The 24,521-nt window shown below is 42.0% G+C and overlaps 1 protein-coding gene across 9 annotated transcripts in view; it reads left to right on the top strand.

The window, feature by feature from the left end:
• Window positions 1–24,521, top strand: part of RALGAPA2 (Ral GTPase activating protein catalytic subunit alpha 2) — a 324,605-nt gene that overhangs the window by 6,732 nt on the left and 293,352 nt on the right. For 7 of the 9 annotated variants that reach the window (XM_032351550.1, XM_032351548.1, XM_032351549.1 and 4 more), the window contains exons 2-3: window positions 21,834–21,944; window positions 23,841–23,893. In XM_032351550.1, the coding sequence (XP_032207441.1) occupies window positions 21,834–21,944; window positions 23,841–23,893 (164 nt within the window). Of the gene's footprint in view, window positions 1–21,833; window positions 21,945–23,840; window positions 23,894–24,521 lie in introns of those variants that run through there. The other 2 variants (XM_032351555.1, XM_032351554.1) reach the window with 2 other exon arrangements.

Below are 24,521 nucleotides of genomic sequence, written 5' to 3'. Positions count from 1 at the left end.
AATGGAGCTCAGATGTTTTGTTTGAGACAACTGAAAAGGGCTGACTTCCTCATTTTATTCTGGGAAGAGAGCTAATTGATAGGTCCGGAATACTTGGACGCAAACTTTTATTTGCAGTTGAACATGAATACTTTTACTAGCTGTTTAGAGTACTGATCTTGCCATAGATAAAACTGTAGTGAATTATTTATTTTAAAAAATTGAGTTTCAAAATAGCAAATTGATTCCCTTTAAATTTTAAAATTATATTTTAAAGGAAGACTGTGGTATTGTACTGTAAAATTAATAATATATAAATGTGGTAGACAACTATGCTGTATTCAGATTTTAAAAAAATTTAGTTCCATAGACATTTTTTCCAGAGTGTATGAGTGAATGTGAGTGTGTGTCTGTCTGTCTGTCTGCTGAGGAGGGCTGTTTATTAGATATTAATAAGGCAGAAGCCCAGGATCTATGCTTTTTGGAGAGGTTGCCAGTGCTTCCTAAGTGAGATGCAGTCTGGGGTGGGTTTGGAATGACAAATGTGGGGTTTATCCCTGGGGGACAAGTTAGGGATGAGGGAACTGGAGAGGGAGGAACTTATGTGAAGGTAATTGTGTGGCCACCATGGAGTTAAGTGTCCAGTGGCTTTCATCCTGTGGTGGGGGTAGTTGTTGGGAACCAGGAAGACCTAAGTGGAGACTAGGGGCCAAATCCAATGTGTCTCCTTGGTGAATGGCCCAAGAGTCTCAGACTCGCTGAGATTTGAAACATAGTGGCAGGAGAATGAGAGCTCCCAAGCTTTTGGATTGCAGACCCTGAGAGTGTAGCATGGCCTGCCAGCGTTCATCTTTCCCCAGTGTGGAGCAGAGAGATGGAGGGTGAGACGAGTGCAGCAGACCCTGTGTGAGCCAAGAGGTTCGGCCATGTCTGTGTCATCTCTACCCCTGAGCTTCTTGGTTCCAGGTTCCAGTAACACCCTGTTTTTGCTTTAGCCATCGAGTCATAGTTCTGGGTCTTGAAATGGAAAGAATACAGATTAATATATCAGGAAGAGAGGGAGGAAATCCCAGGTCAAGGATGGGTGGGTGGGTGTTTATGTGTGGATATGCTTTTTCTATTTTTTAAGAGCTGAGCAAATTTGAGTTTATATATACATAGAAGAAGGAACTAATAAATGAGCAAAATTGAAGAAGCAGTGCAGAGAAAGGGAATACAAGTGGAGAAAGGTGGGGTATTCAGTGGGACCAAGGCCGTCGAGCAGGAGATCAGGCTTGACAAGAGGGACTGCTTCCTCTAAGGCCACTTGGAGGAACTAAGAATGGGGTCCTAGATGTGAGGGAGCTCTCATGCCATGGTTTATGTTTTCTCTGTGAAGGTAAGAAATAGACTTAACTGCTGAGTCAATTTTCTTACTGGTGTAGTGATAGGAACTGAGGATGTCTTGTTCCCTCTTCTGTGCCATGAATCCCCTTAAAGGAAATACTATAATCTGTATGACTTGTTATTGTGGTTCTTTTGGGGAGCATCCTCAAAATGCATTTAACTTATGCATTCAGTACTTGGAGAGAAGCCAGGAAATGGTATATGTATAAAACGAGGACAGTTAGGGAGTACACATATTGTCTAGCCTTCCACTTGGTGACCATGTGTCCCAGAGTGGTAGCAGGTGAGCCCAGGAAAGTGCTATGTTCTCAGTGGTCATCTTTCCTTCATGCCTCTCCTCTGTGGGAAAGTGCTGTGTTCTCAGGGGTCATCTTTCCTTCATGCCTCTCCTCTGTTCTACTGGGTGTGGCACTAGTGGGTAGGGGTAATTTTAATCTCCATTTTTGCCTTGAATGCCACTTAACCTCACATAAGATGAAACATGATTGTATGTATTTGTGTGGCACCTTGCCCTTTTGCAATATGTTTTCTCATATTCTCATTGGATTAATATGCTGCCTTAACCTACCAGTTCAGAAAGGACTTAACCTTTTAGATTTTTAGTCAAGCTTTGTTTCTGACTTAGTTCTGAATGCCCATTTCAAGTTTTTAACTGCGATTCTTATAAAAAAGATATTTCACAACCATTTTTATGTCTTTTATATTGTTTTACAAACTGAAACCACATCTGAAAGATATTTTCAAAGTAGTTGTAATTTTCAATAGTAAATACGTCATTTTTGCTGTTGCAACTGTGGTTTAGCTTAAAAAGATAAGGAGCCCTTTGATATTGTCTTGTCTTTGATTTTAAGTGATGGCACAAATTCACTGAACGTCAGCCATGGTTTCAAGGACACACAGGTAGTAGTCACACTGCCTGTGCCCCACTGTGGGAGCCATGAGAATATGCTGCTCAGGCCTCTGCTTTGAGGGTCATGACTGACTGATGGCTCCAGCTGCTGCCCTTGGGATTCACCAACACTTCTTAGCCAAAGCTGAGCTTCTCTTGGGCTACTTGCAGTTACCGAGCAAGTGGGAATACTACTGTCGTCCCCTGGTGCAAGATCCAGATGCCTCTGAAGGGTAACTGGCTTGAGGACTCCCCATGGGTTGGTCAAGACCTTCTTAGGACTGAGTTGGAGTCTGAGACCCTTTCTTCCAGCCTTCCTTCCTTCCCTGTCTCCTTCACAGGGGTCAGACCTGTACTGTGGTTTGGCCTCCCCCTGCCTTCTCAGGTCTCTTCCTTTTCCCCTTCACAGCCAGTTCCCCCAATAAATCTCCTACACATGTAATCCTGTCTTAGTGTCTACTTCTCAGGTAACCCAGACTGAAACATTGTACCTTTTCCCCAGAAGGTGTTGCCCATCCTAAAACCCTTCCAGGAGACAGCATGAGCATGCCACATCTTCCACAAAAACTTTATCTGTCTGCCCTGAGATGATATTTCCTCAGAGTTCCCGTAACCTTTTGAACTTCACATTTGGCATTTATGGCTTTGGCCTTATATCTGCTGAATCTCCTGTCCTAGATGATAAATGCATTGAGAACATGAAGAACTTCTTGTTCATCTTGATTCCTTCTGGAAACATTCTTCCTTATTCGTACTCATAATAATTAGCATTTAATCACACTTTCCATGTGCCACTCACTGCCAGAAATACTCTTCTGTGAATTAACTCATGTAATCCTCCCAAATGGAATAGATAATATTATTCTCCTCATTTTACAGATGAGACACAGAGAGGTTAAGAATCTGTCTGGTTCAAGGTTACACAGCTGGTAAGTGACAGAGGTAGGATTTGAACCCAGGCAGCTGGCTGGAGAGTCCCGTTGTTTATTTAGTGGTTATTTTTTATTCGGATAGAATATGTACCAGGCACTATACACAGTGTTGGGGTTGCCAGAGCTTGTAATCCAATTGGAATTAACAACTGTTTAAAAAGCAAACCCCAAAATGTGATTTCCAAATAGACGGATGTAAGTCCCTGGGGGAGTAACAGCCACCTTATGTTTTGAAAAATTTCTAAAAGCCTTTCTGCCCCAAAGATGATTCTCACTAGCCAAATGTTCCCATCATTATGGTAATGATTTGAGACTGAGAATTAAGGTCTCCTGAAAGAGTCCCCTGACCTTCTCCCTTGTGTACATGCACTCATTATCACACCCACCCCTCTGATCCCAAGGAGAAGAGCTGTAAGAAAGGACTACTTGTGTGGACAAAAGGGAGAAGAGGTTGGGCAAGGAGGTCAGGGAAGAGGGGCAGCTGGACTAGAGGGCTTAGGGAGGGATAGCCTTGGGTGAGACTTCTTTCATGGAAACAGAATTGCAGAGACACTATTGTAAATTTTAAATATATAGAAACCAAAACTGAGTCAATATATCCCCAAAAGGATTGGTGCTAACTAGTAAAAATTCTTTCAATAAGGTCTTTGATAGTATTTTTAAGACAGCATGGAAGAGAGGGGAATAGATGACATATGTTCTTTCTTTACAACTCTTGAAAGGGATTAACGTGTTTTATTTTCTGTATGGTCATATTTCTGGGATAAACAGTGTAGACTTCTATTTTCCATGGATTTTATGTCTGATAAGAGAAGGATGTGTTTGGGTTAATTAGGCTTGATGTGGTAGAGCTTATGCTGAACTTTGAGGTAGAAGTGAAATATCGTCTTGAGTGTGTGTGTGTGTGCGTGTGTGCGTGCGTGTCATATTGCAGCTGTTTATTTTGGAGAGAATGATTCCAGTCCTCTCGTTCTGCACCTAAAATAAATATGTACACAAGCAGACACATCATTTTAACTGAAATTAAAAAAGTAAATAATCAAATGGAAAAATATTTGAAATTTATAGGACAGGATACAGTTATATCCTCAGTACATAGAGGGCCCCTATGTATTAACAGGAAAAATTAGAACATATGTTTAAAATATGCATACACATGTCACAAATGAAGAAATGATGGGAACCAGTGTTTTATTTTTTTTTAAGACTTTATTTATTTATTTGACAGAGAGATCACAAGTAGGCAGAGAGGCAGGCAGAGAGGGAGGGGGAAACAGGCTCCCTGCTGAGCAGAGAGCCTAATGCTGGGCTGGATCCCATGACCCTGGGGTCATGACCTGAGCTGAAGGCAGAAGCTTAACCAACTGAGCCACCCAGGTGCCCCAAGAACCAGTGTTTTAAATGTCACTTCAGTTCTCTACGATATATAGTTACAAATAAAAATGTATTTATCTATTATTTTAGTAAAGTTGCTGTTGTGTTTGGTTTTTTTGCCCTTATTGATTCCTCCTGGTTATCTGTGTTTGCTTTCCAATACACCTTTGATAGGATTCTAATTTGGTATGATCTCCCCGGAAAGTAATTTTTGGTATGTGCTAATGGTCTTAAAAATGTACATATCATTTGACTTAATTTCCTTTTCTTGGAAATGATGATAGGTGTACTTAAAGGTGATTAAGAAATGCATTGCAGAATTGTTTCCACATTTAAAATTTTGTTTATTGAGGTAAATTTCACATAATGTAAAATTATCCATTTTAAAGTGAACAATTCAGTGGCATTTAGAACATTTACAGTGCTGTGCAGTCATCATACCTGTATCTAGTTCCAGAACATTTTCATCAGAAAATGTTTCCAACAGAAAACCCTGTACCCGTGAAGCGGTCTCTTGTTCCCTCCTCCCTCTAGCCCCTGGCAACCATCTCTGTGTGTGTTTAACCAGCTGGGGGATTTTTTTTGTCTTTTTAAAACCATTCTGCTCCACCAGAGTGATCGTATAGTTGACCGTTTAGCAATGGGTTTGAACTGCTTAAAATCCACTTATATGTGGATTTTTTTTTTAATAGTAACAATATAAGACTATAAATGTATTTTATCTTCCTTATGATTTTCTTAATAACATGTTCTTTTCTCTAGCTTACTTTATTGTAACAACACAGCATACCATGTGCATATTACATGTATTCAAAATATGTGTTAATTGTTTATGTTATTGGTGAGGCTTCTGGTGTACAGGCTGTTATGAGTTAAGTTTTGGGGGAGTCAAAATTACATGCAGGGAGAAGACACCCCTAATCCCTGCATTGTTCAAGGGTCCGCTGTATATGTTGAACATATTTGTAAGAGTCAGGACTCTTGGTTGCAAGCAGCAGAAAGCCTAATTTAAAAAGCGGGGGGGGGGGGGGGAGGATTTAATTACACACATGACTAGTGTAGGAGAACCTTTGGCTTTAAGTACGTATGACTGTTGGCAGGGATGTAAGTGGAGTCCAGGACACTCACCCAATTTCATGTCCACTCTCTTTTTTGACCTCCCTCTTGGTGAAAAATACTCCTTTCCACTTTGGTTCCATGTGTGTTTCTTTTCTGTGCTTCTTCATTGTCAGGCTGAGTCGGCCAGGTGCAGGAGAGATGGTCCCTGAAAGCTAGTGAGAAGAATGTGAGCTAGTGAGAAAGCTTGAGAAGAGTGTGGCCTGTCTAGGGCCCCGGGTCTTGAGATCATGCTGATTGGCTTTCCATGGGTCATGGACGTGTTCCTGTAAGGAGATGGGGTACTCTGATTGGCTGGCCTGGTTATTATCTACCCTGTTCCTAATATCATGAGAGCATTGACTTTTGTGTTGATAATCCTAGGTCATTGAAAACCCTTACATGACATTTTCTAAGTTCTACATAAGACTGTGGGAGTTATATTTGAGGATTCATCTAATTTGAGGGAAGTAAGGGTTTCCCTTTAAATAAATGGATTTGCCACCCTTTGAGTTCTGTGTTAGACAGTGTACATTCTTTTTGAAGTCATTCCACAAGTAGATACTGAGGGCTTGCTGTATCCCAGATGAAGCTCCAGTTTCACAAGGTTTTCTTTCCATTAGGGCAAATGGACAATAAACAAAGAGCAAGTAAATGTATAATTTCACATAATGATTATAGAAAAATGAAGCTTGATTGGGGGTGTATATGTTAGTCTAGACGGCAGGGTCAGGGAAGGCCTCTCTGAGAAGGGATTTAGAGTCAAGATCTGGGTTAAACAGGGAACAGCTTGGCAATTATTTATGGGAGTAGTGTTCCAAACAGACGGAACAGTAAGTGCAAAGACTCTGAGTCATCAGTAGGCTTGAGGATCTAAGGGAAGTCGATGGAGTTTGGAGGAGTTGGAGGAGTTGGGGTTGGGGAGGGAAGGGTAGGACCAGGTGGGGCTTATAGGTCTCATTGAGGACTTGGGATTTTTTTTCCTAAGGTGAGATGAGGAGCCCCAGGGGAAGGACGAGTTGGGGAGTGACCTGAGTTGACCTTCAGGATCTTTCTTTGTAAAGAAAGCCTTTCTTTTCTTTTGGCTTGCTTTATAAAAAGTCCGATCGTTGGCCCCAATACTGAGCAGTGACTGGAGACAGAAAAGCAAAGAGGTCAGAGAAAGAGGTCATGTTGGAGAAGAGAAGTGAGTAGCTGTGGAAGCCATGGCAAGAGCAGGTTTTGCAGAAGGTGGGCACACATGGCCTGTGTCTGTCCTTATTGTGGCACCAAGCAGTGATGAGAAGACAGGCTGGCTGCAGCCCATGGGACAGGAAAGCTAGATTGCCATGGGCCGTGTAACACGGCCCACACAGCAGCCCAGGCTTATAATAGTGTGGAGGTAGGCTTGCTATGTTAGTCCAAATTTCAGTAAGAGGCAAGAAGCAGCCATAGTGAGAGTAACCCTGGCATGCCTGGGTGGCTCAGTCAGTTAAGCATCTGACTTGATTTTGGCTTAGGTATGATCTCAGGGTTGTGAGATTGAGCCCCGCGTCAGGCTCTGTGCTGGCTGGCATGGAACCTGTGTAAGTTTCTCTCTCTCCCTCTCCCTCTGCTCTCCTCTCACTCTCCTCCCCACCTTGGCGTGCACTCTCTCTCTCTCTCTCAAAAAAAAAAAAAAAAGTTCCCCCTGATGTTGACTAAAAATGGAGATAGATCTGCCAGCTGCTAAAAAAGTATGAGCACAGGAAAATGTTGATTGGTCAGGGTAATATTAATTCATCTATATAAACGATTGCAAAGAGAGGCCAGTGGTTAGCTTCATTTCAGGAGCCCCCTAAATTAGGGCCCCATTAGTACTTTATATTACGTTTCTTAGTGGAAAGACCTGAAAGGAGTCTTAATCTCTGGCTCAGTGTAACCTGAAAAGACCTGATTTTTATAAACCATTGTTGCCAGCTGATGGAATCCCCAATGGAGATTCTGTTCTGGCAGCTGCTTGTTGGTGCCAGGTTTACACAGAATGAAGAAACGTGACCGAGTGTGTGCTATGGCCACCCGGTCTTGTAAATGAACCTTATCATGATTGAAAATGTCATCACCTTTTCCATGCCGGGGTATCACACATGTGCTTGTCCCTAAGTCAATGCAAGTTATTGAGTGTCTGGGCAGAGGTAATTTCTTTCTGCCTGACTCTATTATTTTTCTATACTTCCTGATAAATGACAATTAGAGAAACACAGCTTTCCCTAAAGACAGCAAACGAGGTCATTACAGGGCATTATCTACAACATGTGTATTGTTATAGTATAACTTTAATTAAAGTGTTGGACAGAAGAAATTTAAGTTATTTGCTATTTGGGGGCATTTTGGTCTTGGTGAAAATACTATTTAATATATTGTATGGGTCTTCACTGTATGTCAAAGTTGGAGAGTAAGACAAATTTGGAGAACATTATAGTCGGGTGTCATTTTCACTGAGTTGTTCTTTTCTTTTTTATAGTAAATACTCAGGCTTTGAAAAATATCTGAAAAAAATCTTCCAAAACACACTGGCAGCTTTTTTTTTTTCCAAAATAAAAAATATATATATAATTTTTTTCCCCCTCCTTCAGTTCTCCCTCCCACCCTACCTTCCCTCTCTAGTAACAGCAAGTCTTATTTCTTTTCCAATGAATCTTGTCTCGTCTCGTCTCGTCTTGTCTCTTCTCGTCTCTTCTCTTCTCTTTTTCTTCTTTCTTTCTATTTTGGGAACAGCAAGTCTGATTTCTTTTCCAATGAGGCCTTTCTTTCTTTCTTTCTACTCCATGTAGAGGTGAGATCATTGAGTATATATGTATCTTTCTTTGTCTGACTTACTACACTTAGCAAAAAGCCTTCAAGCTTCATCCATATTGTGCATAGTTTTTTGGGTTATGAAATTTAATGTGCTCTGTAAACATTTGAATGATACAAGTAAGCAAAAAATAATTCAAGTATGAGAAAGCTCTTCAAATTCTGCAATCTCTTAATGTCCATTGTTCCAGTTTTGGTAATCATGTTTTCTATTCTTGCTCTTGCTTATGTGCATCCTCTTCTCTCTCTGTCTCTCTCCCTCTTTGTCCATGTCTGTCTTGGGTGTGCAGCACACAGAAACACAGTTTTACATGAATAGTCATTATGCATGGTCTAACCGTAGACTTTTGACTTCACATTCCTTGGACATTTTTCCACATGAGTAAGTGAAGACTTACATAATACTTAATTGGCTTTCTTATGTTCCACTAGACTCCTATAACAAATGATCTGCCACCTGTTCCTCAGGTTGTGGGTTTCTGGCTTTCTTATGCTGCTAGCAGATTGAAGACTGGGGGTGAGAAGAGGCTGCCTGATGACCAGAGGCCTTTGGTTTCTTGTGTAAGAAATGTAGTGGGCCGTGTTTGTAGCTGCTGGCAGGTTGGGGGACATTGTGATGGATTTCCAGAGGTAAAGAGAAGCCTTTGGGGAAGGCCATTTCAGCCTTGGCTGAGGTAACTTCATAGAAAGACTACCTTTTTAACCTGTCCAGGAGGAGGGTCTTTCCACATGCAAGCTGACTTTGGTGTCCTAAATAAACCAACTTCTGAGTTGGTCCACTTTTAGATTTAGTAACTCTTAAGTTCTGTGACTTCTACCAGATCTATGTGCTTTAAAAAAGTCATATTTTCGGGGCACCTGGGTGGCTCAGTTGGTTAAGCATCTGACGTCAGCTCAGATCATGAACTCAGAGTTCTGGGATCCAGCCCTGTGTCAGGCTCCTGCTCAGCAGGGAGTCTTCTTCCCCTGTCCCTCTCTTACTGCCCCTCTCCCACTCCTAGTTCTCTCTCTCTCTCTCTCGTATTCTCTCTCTCAAATGAATCAATAAAATCTTTTAAAAAATCATTGTCTAGTTATGCTTCCCTGTACCTCCTTGATCACTTCCTGTTAATATTGGTTTACCTGACTGCTTGGGTTCGAATCTGGCAGTGAGCTAACCTCTGTGACCTTCCACTGGCCATAAAGATGGTGCCTGCTTCCTGTGGCAAATAGAGGTTTAAGTAAGTTAATATAATCAAAGCTCTTTTGTAAGCTGTTACTATAATTATTAACAATTACTTGACGTTAGTAAGATGGCTCTCTCTGCCCTCATCACCAGTTTTCTGCTTCCTTAGTTTTTGGAGATGGGTTCAGGTAGAGGTTACCAGCTAGCTCCTGCTTTATCTGTTTTATTTCTATCAGTGACTCCCCGATGAGTGGTTTTGACTGTAATATAGGCTAGCCCCAATTCAGATCAAGAAAAGTAGAAGCAATTTTGCAAGGACTTAAAAAGTGTGATGAAACTTGATCCTACTGAAGGAATAGATATGTTAAAATGTATATGAAGCACATATGATTTACACATTGTATGTCATTGGTATATATTTATGTTTCATTATATTGGTACTTCATATTGGTTAAAAAAAAGTCCTAGGATCCTGTATTTGAGAAATGTATGTCAAAATATTTAAATAACATAGCTCTACTTTTTAAAACATTAGTGCTAGGTAATTGGGTTACATCTTTATATAGAATTACTTTTACATAGGGATTGTCAGTCCTGGATAACAAAGTATAAATATCTTCCTGACTTGTAAGACTTTTACTTTCTACATCTAGTTTACCTTCTAAGTATAAAAAAATGAAAATAATCCATTTTAATTGGATAGATATCTTTAAAAAAAAAAAGATTTTATTTATTTACTTGACAGACAGAGATCACAAGTAGGCAGAGAGGCAGGCAGAGAGAGAAAGGAGGAAGCAGGCTCCCCCGCTGAGCAGAGAGCCCAATGCTGGGCTCCATCCCAGGACCCTGAGACCATGACCTGAGCCAAAGGCAGAGGCTTAACCCACTGAGCCACCCAGGTGCCCCAGGATGGATATCTTTTACAACCTCTTCAGTCAACTGATAATTGTTTCCTGTTCAACTGTCAGATTTTATTTCGGTATTTACAAGGATGTTTTTGGATGCAGAAAACAGAAAACCCAAATACAAATAATAAGGATTTTTTTTTTTCCTCCTATAAAGCAGCCCCAAGGCAGGGTGAGCCCCAAGCCAGCTAATTCATTCAGCAGTTCTTTGATGTTAACAGCCCAGACCGTCTCTGCCTCCCTGCCCTTCCATCCTTAATGTCCTCAGTGTGGCAGGCTTGTCCTCAAGGTGACAAAATGACTACAGCCCTTACAAGCATTGCACCCAGATAGAACAACATCCAGAGGCAGGAAAAGAGGAAATGCTTTGTGTCTCTTAAAAACAATGACTCTTTTCCAGACATCTCCACCAGAATTCCTCCCATTTCTTATTGAACAGTGTTGGGTCATAGACTTGAGCCTAAACCTATCACTTGCAAGGGGCGTGTTGCACTGTAATAGGCTCAGCAGCATCAGGTCTTCCCCCCTAGGGCCAAGGATAGGCCAGTCTCCTGAAAGGACATGACTTTGTGGGGGGAGGATGAGCCCTGAACATATAGGGGCTCTGTTAGGAAGAGGAAAGATCTGACTGTGGGAATGGGTGGGGTGGAGGGCTAGAGGGAAACCAATAGTGTCTCTCTAGGCCACTCTTACTTTTTAGTTGAAATGCTGTGGAGAATATGGAAGTAAATCACCAATTATGGTAAAATTTTGGATACGTGTATATTTTTAGGGAATAATTTAAAATTTTGCCCTCTAACTGGTATATACAACATGGCTATAATATAGACAAAAAACAAAACTATCAGCAAAGCTAAAAGACGAGTTTGGCTCACTTTTTGCAAGAAGGAATATATAGTTTAGGCCCCAATATGCTTCCAGAATCATTATGCCAGGGCTCTAGGGGCCTTTTCCTTCTCTTGGGCCGGCTTGGTGGTGCTTGGGCATACAGGCACACGTGTATCTACTGTTGTCCCTGGAGAGGACTGCAAATTGGATGAACAGTGTGGATGGGGCTCACTTGAATGGTGGGGTGAAAGCCTGATTTGCTTGGTTGCTTGCAACCAAGTGGGTGGGTTTAAAGTGTTTATTTTTATTTTATTATTTACCACAAGCTACATATTTAGGAACTTATTCTTTCACATATGTATTAAGTATTTAAAACAATTTTTAAAATCCTTTCTTATGTCTAGTACATGGCCTGTGTGCAAATAAATGTGTACATTCAGTTGATTCAAGATCAAAACTGAGCCTGGGGTTCTCTTGAGTAAATATGGAAAGAGGAAAGGGAGGGCATTGAGGGGTGGTCAGTGCATGGGCTGATTAAAAAGATGGGCTGCGGAAACCAAATAGGGGGAAAAAGAAGTGAAGACTTAAGGAGCCTTTATAGATAGTGACAGATAGTGGGGTTTGGGTTCAAGGACCTGGTAGGATTGAAGAGTTGGAATTCACTTTCTAGAAGGGTGAGCAGGGAGAAGGGGAAATGGTGGGTGACAGGCGAGAGGAACAAAACTGGAGCCCCAGATGTGGGGAGGTGACAAGCAGTGTCTGGGTCTAAGCTGTGTTATGGGCAGGCACGGTGGGAGAGGGGGTGAAGGACAGCCTCATTGGGGTGTGGAAGTCAGGAATGACCTTTGTAAATGACGAAATCAGTGCTAGTCACAAGAGAAGGAGTGAGCCAGGCCTTGAAATCTTCTCAGAACTTGCTGGGATGAGTGAAAGACCGTGTGCAGCTCGGGCGGGTGGGCTAGTTAGCATGCAGACTGGTTGTGCAAATAGCAAAGAAGTGTTGGTGTGCACGAGGGGAGCACTGCCATGGTCTGGATATTGCAGTGGGGAGTAGGGAGGATGCCCACCTCATCTTATGCCCTGCAGTATGTGGTGTAGGACTAATGAAAGGCTTACCTGACCATCTAGGGGGAAGCAGCCCCTCAAGGGACTCCAGGTTTTAGGTGGAGCCAGAAGGGATGTGGTGCAGGAGAGGAGATTTGGGAAGCTTTTTTGGATCTAGGGCATGGAAGCATTGTGGTTAGGAAGCTGGGGTGAGTTTAGGTGATGCCCAGAGCCATGTAGAAGTGATAGTCATAGATATGGATCTTGTGGGAAACTTGGATTTCTAGGGACATGGATGAAAACCAGGGTGGAAGGCCAGAGGGGACGTCCCTGGTGTGTGCCTAGACTAATGGTTGTCTATTTATTGAGTCTGGTGTCAGGCGTCTTATGGGGAGGTGAGGAATAGGGGCGGGGTGTTGGGCACTAGGAAGGGGAGCATCTCCTTATGTTGGCATGGGATGGAGTAAGAGTTATCTTCAGTACCTTATTGCTTAATCAGGAGTCATTCCATGTCAAATATGTTCAATGATGTTTATACCTAAAAGTGGATGTGGATTGAAAACATGGCACTTGAGAGAGTTTTTCTGAAATTTGAAGTCTCTGTGGTGTGAGAAAAAGTGTGCTTGCAGGTAGTCTTTTCTCTTTGAGTTCTTATAGCTTTCCAGAACTTCTAGAAATAATTTTGCGTGGTGGGCTTTTGGTGGGGGTCACGCCAGGTGTCGTTACCTGCAAGCTGACTTTGGGGGATGACTAGCCAAACTCCTGATTCACCCTTTTCCACCAGACTTCTCCCACCATGTCCTTGACCGCATCTCCTTTCACAGCCCTGATGGACTGGGGCTGAACCTTTCATCTGCTCGGTAGTAGTTCATCCACACCAGGATTTTGCATTTGCATATAATCGGTACAAGGGACTTTTTTAGGTCTGTAAATAGATGCATTCTGCTGATGTATATTTCTCTTTCATAATAATGATAACGATAAAAGTGCTGATTTAGCACTGAAGCACAATCAGCATACCTGCTGTCTTATGACCTGATTACTCACTGAGTCTCAAAAGGGCTTCACTGAGTGGATTTTACCTCCTTACCAGGTATGAAGCTCCAGGTTATTCATCTGCCCTTGGCACAGTATACTGCACACACAGGAAGTTCTAAAATCTGCTGGCCAGTGTCAGCAAAAGGAGTCTTGCCTGCACCCTGGTTCACATGGATTACCATTGACAGAAAGTTTGTATCAATGGCCAGCTTCTGTTACTCAGATCCATTTTTTCTGCTTTTCCTTATAATGTTATCCTTGAGGACATCTCTTCATGGGCTTGCTGTCCTTCATGGCCAATGAAGGTGCTTGGTGATGAGTTTCTTCTTCCCCATCAACATTTCCACAATAATGTTGAATAACAGCCCCTCCCAAACCTCATGGCTTACATAGGTCTTATGGCAACAAGTGTCTGTTTTTCTTCCCTATCAGTCTCCATTGGTTAGGGTGGTTCTGCCTCTGGCTGCCGGTTACGTGGGGTTGGCTCCACTGTGGGCTGGGTGCAGCTCTGCTCTAGGAGTTTCCTCATATTCCTTAGAGCAGAGACTGCCTGAGGTTCTCCAGCCACCAGTGGGTCATATTTCTAAGGACTGGTTGCCCCAAATCATTTGAGGGTGTGCATCACCCAAAGGTGTGTCTTCAAGTAAAGAAGAATTTGTGGCATTTTTACAAATTACCACAGAGGGAAGGAGGACTAAGGCAGTTGTTAGAAGGTGAAATCACCAGAGTCATATTAGCTTTTAAGTAACTGGATATTACTGCTGACATTTATCCTTGTCAGTGTTTTCTGTCTTGTGTCTGATTAGTTTATTTCCTTGTTCTCACTGTTCTAAATTGTGTTTTAAGTTGTCAAGTTCACCTTCAATGTTTATTTCCTCTTTTTCTCTGTAACAGTCTGAAATCTTGAGTATCATGCTTTCAGTGCCATTGTCTAGGGAATTTGAGTAAACTAGTAAATAAGTAAATGATACTATCTTCATTTACCCTTCGATGTGTAGGCAGGGCTGGGAAGGCTCTTAGTTCTCTGGGTGGGGAATGATGTGGAGCAGGAGGAATAGAGCCCTAGAAAGGCCTGGGGGGTCATTCCCTCCTAGGGAAAAACTGAACTGAGCTCCTTGTTCCTTTTGAGAGTTTCCACTGGGGCTCCTAAGTGGGGTAAGGATCCTTCCCCTTCTTTTGGTGCTTCCTGGGGTCTGCTGAAGCAGGTTCTTGTGAGGCTCTGTTATGATCCTCTCAATTAAAAAGGAGTCGAAATGGTATTGAAAAGGAGTATATGTGAAGGGAAATGGAGGGATAATCCCACTGCTTTCATAGGTTTGTTTGGTGGTAGTGCTTATTGCTTTATTGGGATCAAGTGCGTTTAATAAGGCCAGTCTCATTAAGTGTATGAGTTTCATGAGTCATTGAGTTTTATGGCTTCACAGGTAGGTGAAGCTGGTTATTCCCACCTGGTGAGATGGCCTTTCTCAGGAACTAGGCAGTTATAATACAACTAACATTTGTGTAATGCGGACTGCACTCTGACATGCTCATTTTATCCCCCCGGCAGTCCTGTAATATAGGAACCATTGTTGGCCCCATTTCTGACTTTGTAATTGAGGCAGAGTGCTTCAAAAACTTGTCCAACAGCTATGTATAGAAGAATGAAACTTGACCATTCTCTTATACCATACACAAAGATAAACTCAAAATGGATAAAAGAGCTCAACATGTGGCAGGAATCTATCAAAGTCCTAGAGGAGAACGTTGGCAGTAACCACTTCGACACTGGCCACAGCAACTCCTTTCAAGACATGTCTCCAAAGGCAAAGGAAACAAAAGCGAAAAAGAACTTTTAGAACTTCATCAAGATCAAAAGCTTCTGCACAGCAAAGGGAACAGTTAACAAAACAAAGAGACAGCCCATGGAATGGGAGAAGATATTTGCAAATGACACTACAGACAAAGGGCTGATATCCAAAGATCTATAAAGAACTCAAACTCAACACACACAAAACAGATAATCATGTCAAAAAATGGGCAGAAGACATGAACAGACATTTCTCCAAAGAAGACATAAAAATGGCTAACAGACACTTGAAAAAACTCATCATCACTAGCCATCAGGGAGATTCAAATCAAAACCACATTGAGATATCTCCTTACACCAGTTAGAATGACCAAAAACCACAAGTGTCGGAGACGATGTGGAAAAAGGGGAACCCTCTTACACTGTTGGTGGGAATGCAAGTTGGTACAGCCACTTTGGAAAACAGTGTGGAGAGTCCTTAAGAAATTAAAAATAGAGCTAACCTGTGACCCTGCAGTTGCACTACTGGGTATTTACCCCAAAGATAAAGATGTAGGGAACAGAAGGGCCATCTGTACCCCAATGTTCATAGCAACAATGGCCAGAGTTGCCAAACTCTGGAAAGAGCCAAGATGCTCTTCAACAGATGAATAGATAAAGAAGATATGGTCCATGTATACAATGGAATATTATGCCTCCATCAGAAAGGATGAATACCCAACTTCCATATCAACATGAATGGGACTGGAGGAGATTATGCTGAGTGAAGTAAGTCAAGCAGAGAGAGTGAATTTGCATATGGTATCACTTACTTGTGGAGCATAAGGAATAAAATGGAGGACATGGGGAGATGGAGAGGAAAAGTGAGTTGGGGGAAATTGGAGGGTGAGACAAACCATGAGAGATTGTGGACTCTTAGAAAGAAACTGAGGGTTTTGGAGTAGTGGGGAGTGAGGGGATGGGTGAGCCATCCCATACTGCATGGAGTACTGGGTGTGGTGCATAAACAATGAATCTTGGAACACTGAAAAAAATAAAATTACAAAAAAAAAAAACCAACAACAAATAAACAGAAACAACCCACATTGAGATACCACCTTATACCAGTTAGAATGGCCAAAATTAACAAGATAGTAAACAACAAGTGTTGGAGAGGATGTGGAGAAAGGGGAACCCTCTTATACTGTTGGTGGGAATGCAAGTTGGTGCAGCCATTTTGGAAAACATTAGTGGAGATTCCTTAAGAAATTAAAAATAGAGCTACCCCATGACCCTGCAATTATACTACTAGCTATTTACCCCAAAGATACAGATGTAGTGAACAGAAGGGCCATCTGTACCCCAGTGTTCATAGCAGCAATTTCCAGAGTCACCAAACTGTGGAAAGAGCCAAGATGCTCTTCAACAGATGAATGGATAAAGAAGATGTGGTCCATGTATACAATGGAATATTATGTCTCCATCAGAAAGGATGAATACCCAACTTTTCTATCAGCATGGATGGGATTGGAGGAGATTATGCTGAGTGAAATAAGTTAAGCAGAGAGAGTGAATTATCATATGGTTTCACTTGTGGAGCATAAGGAACAGCACAGAGGATATTGGGTGAAGGAGAGGAGAAGTGAGTTGGGGGAAATCGAAGGGAGAGACCAACCGTGAGTGACTGTGGACCCTTAGAAACAAACTGAGGGATTTGGAGGGGAAGGGAATGGGAGTTAGGGAGGGCCTGGTGGTGGGTGTTGAGGAGGGCACATATTGCATGGAGCACTGGGTGTGGTGCATAAACAATGAATCTTGGAACACTGAAAAACAAAAAGAAAAAAAAAAAAACTTGTCCAAGACCCTGTAGCTTCTGGACTTTACTCAGGCAATCTGCTCTGGAGGTTTTGCCCTCAACCTTTGCTATTGCCTTTCAGCTAGATAGGGAGAAATAATTGTCAACAAGAGGTTTTAGCTGGTGTATGTGGTTTATAGATTATTTTTGAGATAAAGTGGGAAAATAATAGAAACGGTATATTGGCTCTTGGTTGGTGGTAAAGGAGAATAAGAAATTAAAGATTTCTTTAAAAAAATTCAGGAATGACCGCTAGCCCTGTAAAGCTCTTAGCTGGTTGTTTCTCTGTCGTTAGTTTGAATGGACTTCTCTGGGCATTGTGATGATAGTTAAGGCAGTGTGCTAGTGTCTGTGAAGGCTGAAAATCACCACCTCAAAGGCAGTTTGTGGCCTGGGCTCTGTTGTTCAGCACTTTTCCCTCCTTTCTTTTGCTTACTGCTCACCATGAGTGCTGAGGTGCTTCTCAGGACTCCTTCTTGGGGAAATTGACTGTTCCCATTTTCTGTGCCCCTCACTCCCCTCATTTCTCACGTGTCTACTTATCTTCCTGCTCTTTTTTATTCGGCTCTCCTTTACATCCCCAAGGTTATGATTATTTTCATATATTCCTGACCTGATTTCTGTTTTGATTTATTCCCCCTTGTCTCTGTGACCTTTGTGTGGTTCATGGGAGTTCTGCCCACATCTCTGACTGTGGTACCTTGGGCAAGTCACATAGAACCTGTGGTTTCTTTATCTCAATCACACCTGCCCTATCTACCTCACAGGATTATGAATGAAGGTCCAATAAAAGAAATATCTGAAAGTGTCTTATAAAGCATAAATGTATAACATTAATTAATTAATCTTCCCACCCTCTCCAAGTGGCTTTGTCTACTCCATGCTTTGATGCCTTGAATCAGCTTTGATTATGGTGCCTTTTGCGTTAACTTGTTTCCTTCTGTACCCTCAAAGCCCGTGTCTTACTGTCTTTGAATTTTCTAGCACTTGGCTCAAGGCAAGTTGGCATGGGTACTGGCTCAGTAATGTTCAAATGAAAGTTCAAAAGAAAGTCTGTCTAAGGATGTTTCTTGTCATAGTTGTTTTTGTTTGTTTTTTGTTGTTGTTCATTGTTTTGTCTGAATGAAGCCTTCCTCCTTGTCTTTATGCTTCTTGAAGTTAGCCCTGTTAAAAATCAACCCTTTCTTACTTTCTTGTTTTCCCTTGTGCAGGATAACAGTATCTGTGGTCTCCTTTTCCAAGGTCTAGGCTTACTTTTAAAGATTCACCTGATGAGTCTTGCTTTTAAACAGTCAGACAAATCAGTCCTTTCAGCTATTGAGTTAGAGATATAAAATATTTAATATTGATTGTTTATTCATTTAACAAATACACCTTCAGTACCTTTTGGATCCCAAACTCTGTTCCTGGGGCTAGGAATAGAGCCATGAACAAATCGGATGAGTGTCTTGCTGTTATGTAGCTTCCATTCTAGTTAGTGGAGTGATAGTCAGTGAAGAAGGAAATGAATAAATGAGAGAATTTCAATGAATCTTAAGTGCTGTAGTAGGAAGAAATTATATGAAGAGGACTCCTAGACCAAGAAGCAGTCCTCATATTTATAAATAAAACTGAGGATGTTATACATGTTATGCTCTTAGTTTCCCTGTTTATCAGGTTACCTGAAACGTATCTAATGGTCTTGATGGTGAGTACTTGAAGCTCTGTCCCATCCATTCCCTCATCCACAAGAAAGATAGTGAATGGCTGAGGAGGAAGGTGGCTATTACCTGGACTTTTGGTTGCATGAGAGCACCTCAGTCTGTATGAGTGTTCCTCAGCCTTAACCCTCTTTGTTCAGATTGCTCTATTTGAGTACACTTGATGGACCAACGAGGATCCAGGGAAGATGAGGGAGTTGTTGATCACCCAGTAACCTCACTGTGCCATCTTGCTGTGTCAGTCCACCCACATCCTCAATGCCAGGGAAACTGCTTGCTTGCTTATGACATTGTGTGTCCAAGGCCTGTTCACTGGTGAGCAGTCAGGCATCCAGCCATTACAGAGTCTGTGAAGGCAGAAGGCAGAAGGCAGGGCGATCGGATGGCATGTGAAGCATGACATATGGTGCACTTTTAGATTTCTTTGAAGAGGTATTGTGTGATCCCAGTTCTGAAGGATGAGAGGGAATGAACTCTGTGGGCTCTGGGGGTGGGGGCAGCATACTAGAGGCAGCCCAAATGGAAAATGTGTTTGAGAAGTTCAGGGAATAGAAAGAAGCCATGGTGGCTGGAGTGTGGGGTGTGAAGCACGAATGCTGTGAAATGAAATTGGCATTGAATGGAGGAAACTACATAGGGCCTTGTAGGCTGTGGTCATGAGTTTGGATTGTAAGAACTATTGGAGGTCACTGGGAGGTTTGAGAGAAGAAGGACCGGGTTTGATTTACAGTGTTCAGTCTTTCTGCTGACTGGTGGAGGACAGCCAGTGGAGGGGAGGAGCAGAAGCAGGAGCCCAGGCAGAGGGCATATTGCCGCCTGGGTGAGGATTCATGGTGACATATGCCAGGCAGGACCGTGGAGGGCATGAAGTCCCCAGGGCTGGAGCATGTTAGAGGTGGAACTGGCACCCTGGAGATGGGCTGTGAGGAGTGAGAAGAACCTGGGACAACGAGCAGCTGGATGGGTGGTGGGGCCTGAGGGAAGAACAGAATTTGAGGGGACATGTCCTTTGGACATGTTTGATTTGAGGAGACTTATAGACCCTCCTGTGGAGAAATTCAGCTGGCAGCAGGCATTGAGAGTCTAGCTTGCCGGGTGAAATCTGGAATCCTCAGCAGAAGGGTGAAATCTCTTCTAGATAGTCCCCAGGATTTGAAAGTGGGTGAGGCTGTTTCTTTCCTATATGCCTATAGGCATATGATCTAGTTAATGGTTTGCACTTTGTGGCCATTATCCTATCACTGTTATATGTTATATATGTTAATGTACATATGTGTTACAGGCTATTTCTTTTATTCAACTCATTCAAGAAGATATTGAATTAGATAAATACTGTGCTAGATGCAGGGGACATAATGATGAATGGGATGGACTGGGGGTTCTGTAGGGTTGGTGGTATCTCTAAAAGAAGTCAGATCATTCCCTCATAATTAAGTCAATAATTCCATTGGGAGGGATTCCATCAGGAATGAAGTGAAGTGAGATGTGTTTTATGACCCAGGGAGAACCAGCCGATGGGGCAAAAGCAGAGGCACTGACCTAGTCTCTAGGTAGACTGGTGATACTTCAGCAACTAGTGAGTGCCAGTAGGAGCTGACTGGTGAAATATGCTTCAGAGGAAACAGGGGTGGATGGGCTAGCAGTTCATACTAGAGTGAAAATGAACAGAATTCTTTCTTGGAACCACACATTCTGTGAAAGGCTCTCAAGGAATTCTCTGCAAGATCACATAGCTCATAAGAATTATAATACTAGTTTCATTGCTACCTGCACTCATGCAGGTAAATTTGTTAGTTACTAGGAACTTCCACTGCTCTGTGTGCTTATTTGGGAGCAGAAAATAGAATGTGAAATTGGTAGCTGATATGACTTTACAAACACCTTCTGTGCATTATTTCAAAGAACCAGGTCAATTTTTTGTTAGTTGTTTTGTTTTGTTTTTCGTTGTTGTTGTTGTTTTTAATGAAAAACCCTATATGGTTCTCAGAGGAAAACAACTCCTTAGATTCACCAGTGTTAGTGTTAAGTTTATAGAATTTAAATATAGTAATGGATGTGTTCGCATCTAGTCACAGTATTAGGACCCCAACATTCAATTGAATCCACTTTATCATAGACTGAATAGATGTACATTTGTTTCTTGAGTAATCCCTGCAGAATTTAAAGAAGCTGTTCTTAATTTTCTTGAGAAGACTAGTGTATTCTTCCCAAGAGCTAACACCTTGGTCAGGACCCTGTTGTAAATGGTACAAACAACCTCTTGGCTAAGGAAAATGTACAAAGGTGTATTGACAGTGGCTGAGTACTCCCACCAGAGTTATGAGGGATAATTGGGCCCCTGGATGAAGTGGCTGTGTTGCTGCTGGGCCCTAATAATTATTGCTGGGCTAAGCTCCCTGTACAACCTGCCTTTCTAGCCGTAGTCCTGGTTGACCAGCCCTAGTCCAACAGGGAGAAACACTGCTCAGGGCAACTCTGGGAACGTGTGGTAGACCTCCCTGTGTCCAAACAGGAGTGGAACAGCTCTCCTGGGAGCTGGAGGGAAGGCTTTGACCAGTGGCCCAGGTGGAAGTGGGTGGGGATGCTAGGCAGTGCCTGCTAGTTCTCTTGAGCTGGTCTCAGGTCAGCTGAGGGGAAGAGAGACTGGACCATGTATGACTCCAGCAGCAGAATTGTTTTTCAGATGGACAAACCTATCCCTTTTTATGGCCTATGTGAAAGCCACATCTTCCACGAACTTCTGTTCCCCACCCCTAACAGGAAGGCATCTTTTCCCTCTCCAGACCTGTACTAGCCTCTAGCCTTCCAGCTCCTCTTTGAATGCTGTGCCCCCATGGCTCTTAGGCCCTTGAATCAGTCTCCTGGAGGGGTCTGCCTATGGAGGAGGGGCCCCAGGCCAACTGAGATCTCTTTGTGGAGAGCAAATGGATGGGAATACTATTTTTGTTGTTCTGTTTTGTCTCATAGTGACTAGTTTTTATTTTCCTTCATTTCTGAAAAGGTTTGTGAATTCCGATAGTTGTATAAGATTATTGTCATAATGGTAACTTTTTCTTTTCAGATAATGTGGATGCAAGTGATCTTAAACAGTTTTTTGAGACCAACTATTCTCAGATATATTTCATCTTCTATGAAAATTTTATAACACTGGAAAATAGTTTGAAATTAAAAGGTAAGCATTTCTACAAATTTTTTTTTATATACACAAAGGTTTTTTTTTAATTTTTTTTTTTTTTTTTTTTTAAAGATTCAGAAAGTTTTAGACATTGTATGTTCTTTAGCCACAAGTTATATGCTTTTAAGCTTCCTTTCTTGCCAGACTCAGCAATGCTGGGAGATTGCAATGGTTGTTAGCATCTTTGTTTCCTTGGAACGTTCTCTCATACAGCTGTTAATTGGACAACAAATGGCTACAGGGAAAATGGAAGGAGAATGCCACAGAAGGCATGAATTCCACAGAATAATTTACTTCAAAAGAAAGACATAAAATTAGTATGTGTGCACTATAAAAAAAAATTCAGACTCCACTTTAGGGTTTGAAATGGGGAGTCTGGATGGCCCCGTTGGTTAAGTGTGTGCCTTTGGCTTGGGTCATGATTCCAGGGTCCTGGGATCAAGCCCCAGATTCTGGCTCTCTGCTCAGCAGGGAGCCAGCTTCTCCCTCTTCCCCTGCCTGGTGCTCTACCTGCTCATGTTCTCTCTCCCTCTGTCCAATAAGTAAATAAAATCTTTAAAAAAATAAAGTGTTTGAAATGAAAATTGAAGCATATGTTTTTGCCCAGGTCCCTAGTCCTTCTCTGCATGCATTTCTTTCTATATGTGTTATTTTTTTTAGAAGATTTTATTTATTTATTTGATAGACACACAGGGAGAGAGGGAACACAAGCAGTGGGAGTGGGAGAAGGTGAAGCAGGCTTCCTGCCGAACAGAGAACCAGATGAGGGGCTTGATCCCAGAATCCTGGGATCATGACCTGAGCTGAAGGCAGGCGCTTAACAACTGAGCCACCCACGCACCCCATATGTATTATTAATGTATTATGTTTATGGTTTTACCCTTATATAAAATATTCTTTGAAAAATCAAGCCAATAATGTCACACTGCACAATCTGCTCAGTATTTAGATGACAGGATAGTGTAGCCTGGGGAGCCAAACTGGGTTTGGATCCTGGCCCTGTCCTTTCAGCTGTTTCTCTGTGGGCAAGCTACTTCACCTCACTCTGACTCAGCTTCCTCCTGTTGGCATCAAACAGGTTAGCATGTATCCTGGGATTTCAGGATAGAGTATGGCACATAATATGTGCTCAGTAAATATTAGCTGCTGTCACCCTCTTATTTCATAGAGCTGTGGGATTCCAATAGATCAGGAGTACACAGCTTACAGCTGGCTGCTTGTTTGTACCAGAAAGTTGTTGGACACAGCCATCCCCGTGGCGTGTATGTGTTCCCCATGGCTGCTTGGGTGATTACAAGAGGGGCCTGTAGAGCCTAAAATACAGACTGCCGGCCCTTTCGAGAAACATTTTGCTGCTTCCTAAGTTAGATGCTCAATGGCAAGCACTTAGCGCAGGTCCTTAGCACCTAGACCGGACAATCAGTGTAACTGGCTACTGTAGGTTTTGTGGTTTCTATGATTGTCACCCTTAAAAGGATAGTGCACATGGCCTGAAGACATGCATGGCTTTTCAAAGTTATGACTGCTCTGTGCCTCTTCACATCAAAAAAGCTAGAACTCTTTCTTTGCTTCTGCTGTGCCTTCCCTCATAGTGTGAACTTGTATGTAACTAATTGAGAAAGGAATATATTGCCTTCCACAGCTGACGGTGACTTGGAAAATGTGGAAGCTGTGTTTAAACAGCTAACGAGGAGCGGCTCTGCTTGATGTGGACTCAGGCGGTGTGGCCTGGGGGGTCTGTCTACATTCCTGACACAGATTCCTTGCTACCCCCTGGTAGTTTTTGAATAAATGAGTGCATGTTGAAGCTTAAATGCTTTCAATATAACATAATTTTTAAGATTCTCAAATTTACACATTGAATGATAACTAATATTTTTTAATATATTCCAGGGAATAATAAGTCACAAAGGGAGGAGCTGGACTCCATACTCTTTCTTTTTGAAGTAAGTTTTTGTTAAATCCGTTTAGCTTTCAAGATTCTTGTTGTTTTAAAATGTGGTATTTTAACTCTTTAATTTTACTTGAGGACATAAAAAATGATGGGCGTGTATTTCCTTCCTTCAGCTTTTACAAACAATGCTGCAAAGAATATTCTTGTGATTTTTAATTTCTTTTGGAAACGTGGGAGAATTTTCCTGTATGGCTACCTAAATGTGAAGTTATTAGATGTTTCGAAATGTATCTACATTTAAAATACCCGTATTACCAAATGGTTTTTGAAAAGATCATATAAACTTATATGGAAATTTATGTGGAAGTTGCATGTAAATTTCCCTAACCAACACTGGAGATGGTGTGTGGGTATGTGTTTGTGCGCGTGCACGCACATACATGTGCAAACTGACATGTTGAAAACCCACTGTTTTTAATATGTGTTTTCCTGACTACTGGTAAGATTGAAATCTTCGTATGTGTCAGTGTGTCCATGTGTGATTACATATTCTTTTCAAAGTTGGAACAATATATTTACTTGTGGTTCTTGATCAATTAAGCTTACAGTCTTTCTTGTCCACAGATTGTATTGGACAAGTGCCAGGTTACTGTTACCTGGAGAGCTCCAGTAGAACTAAA

This window comes from Mustela erminea, chromosome 7, assembly GCF_009829155.1.
Source record: "Mustela erminea isolate mMusErm1 chromosome 7, mMusErm1.Pri, whole genome shotgun sequence".
Lineage (NCBI taxonomy): Eukaryota > Metazoa > Chordata > Mammalia > Carnivora > Mustelidae > Mustela > Mustela erminea.
The sequence above is the reverse complement of the archived record's forward strand: the minus strand, read 5'-3'. Positions and strand labels throughout refer to the sequence as shown.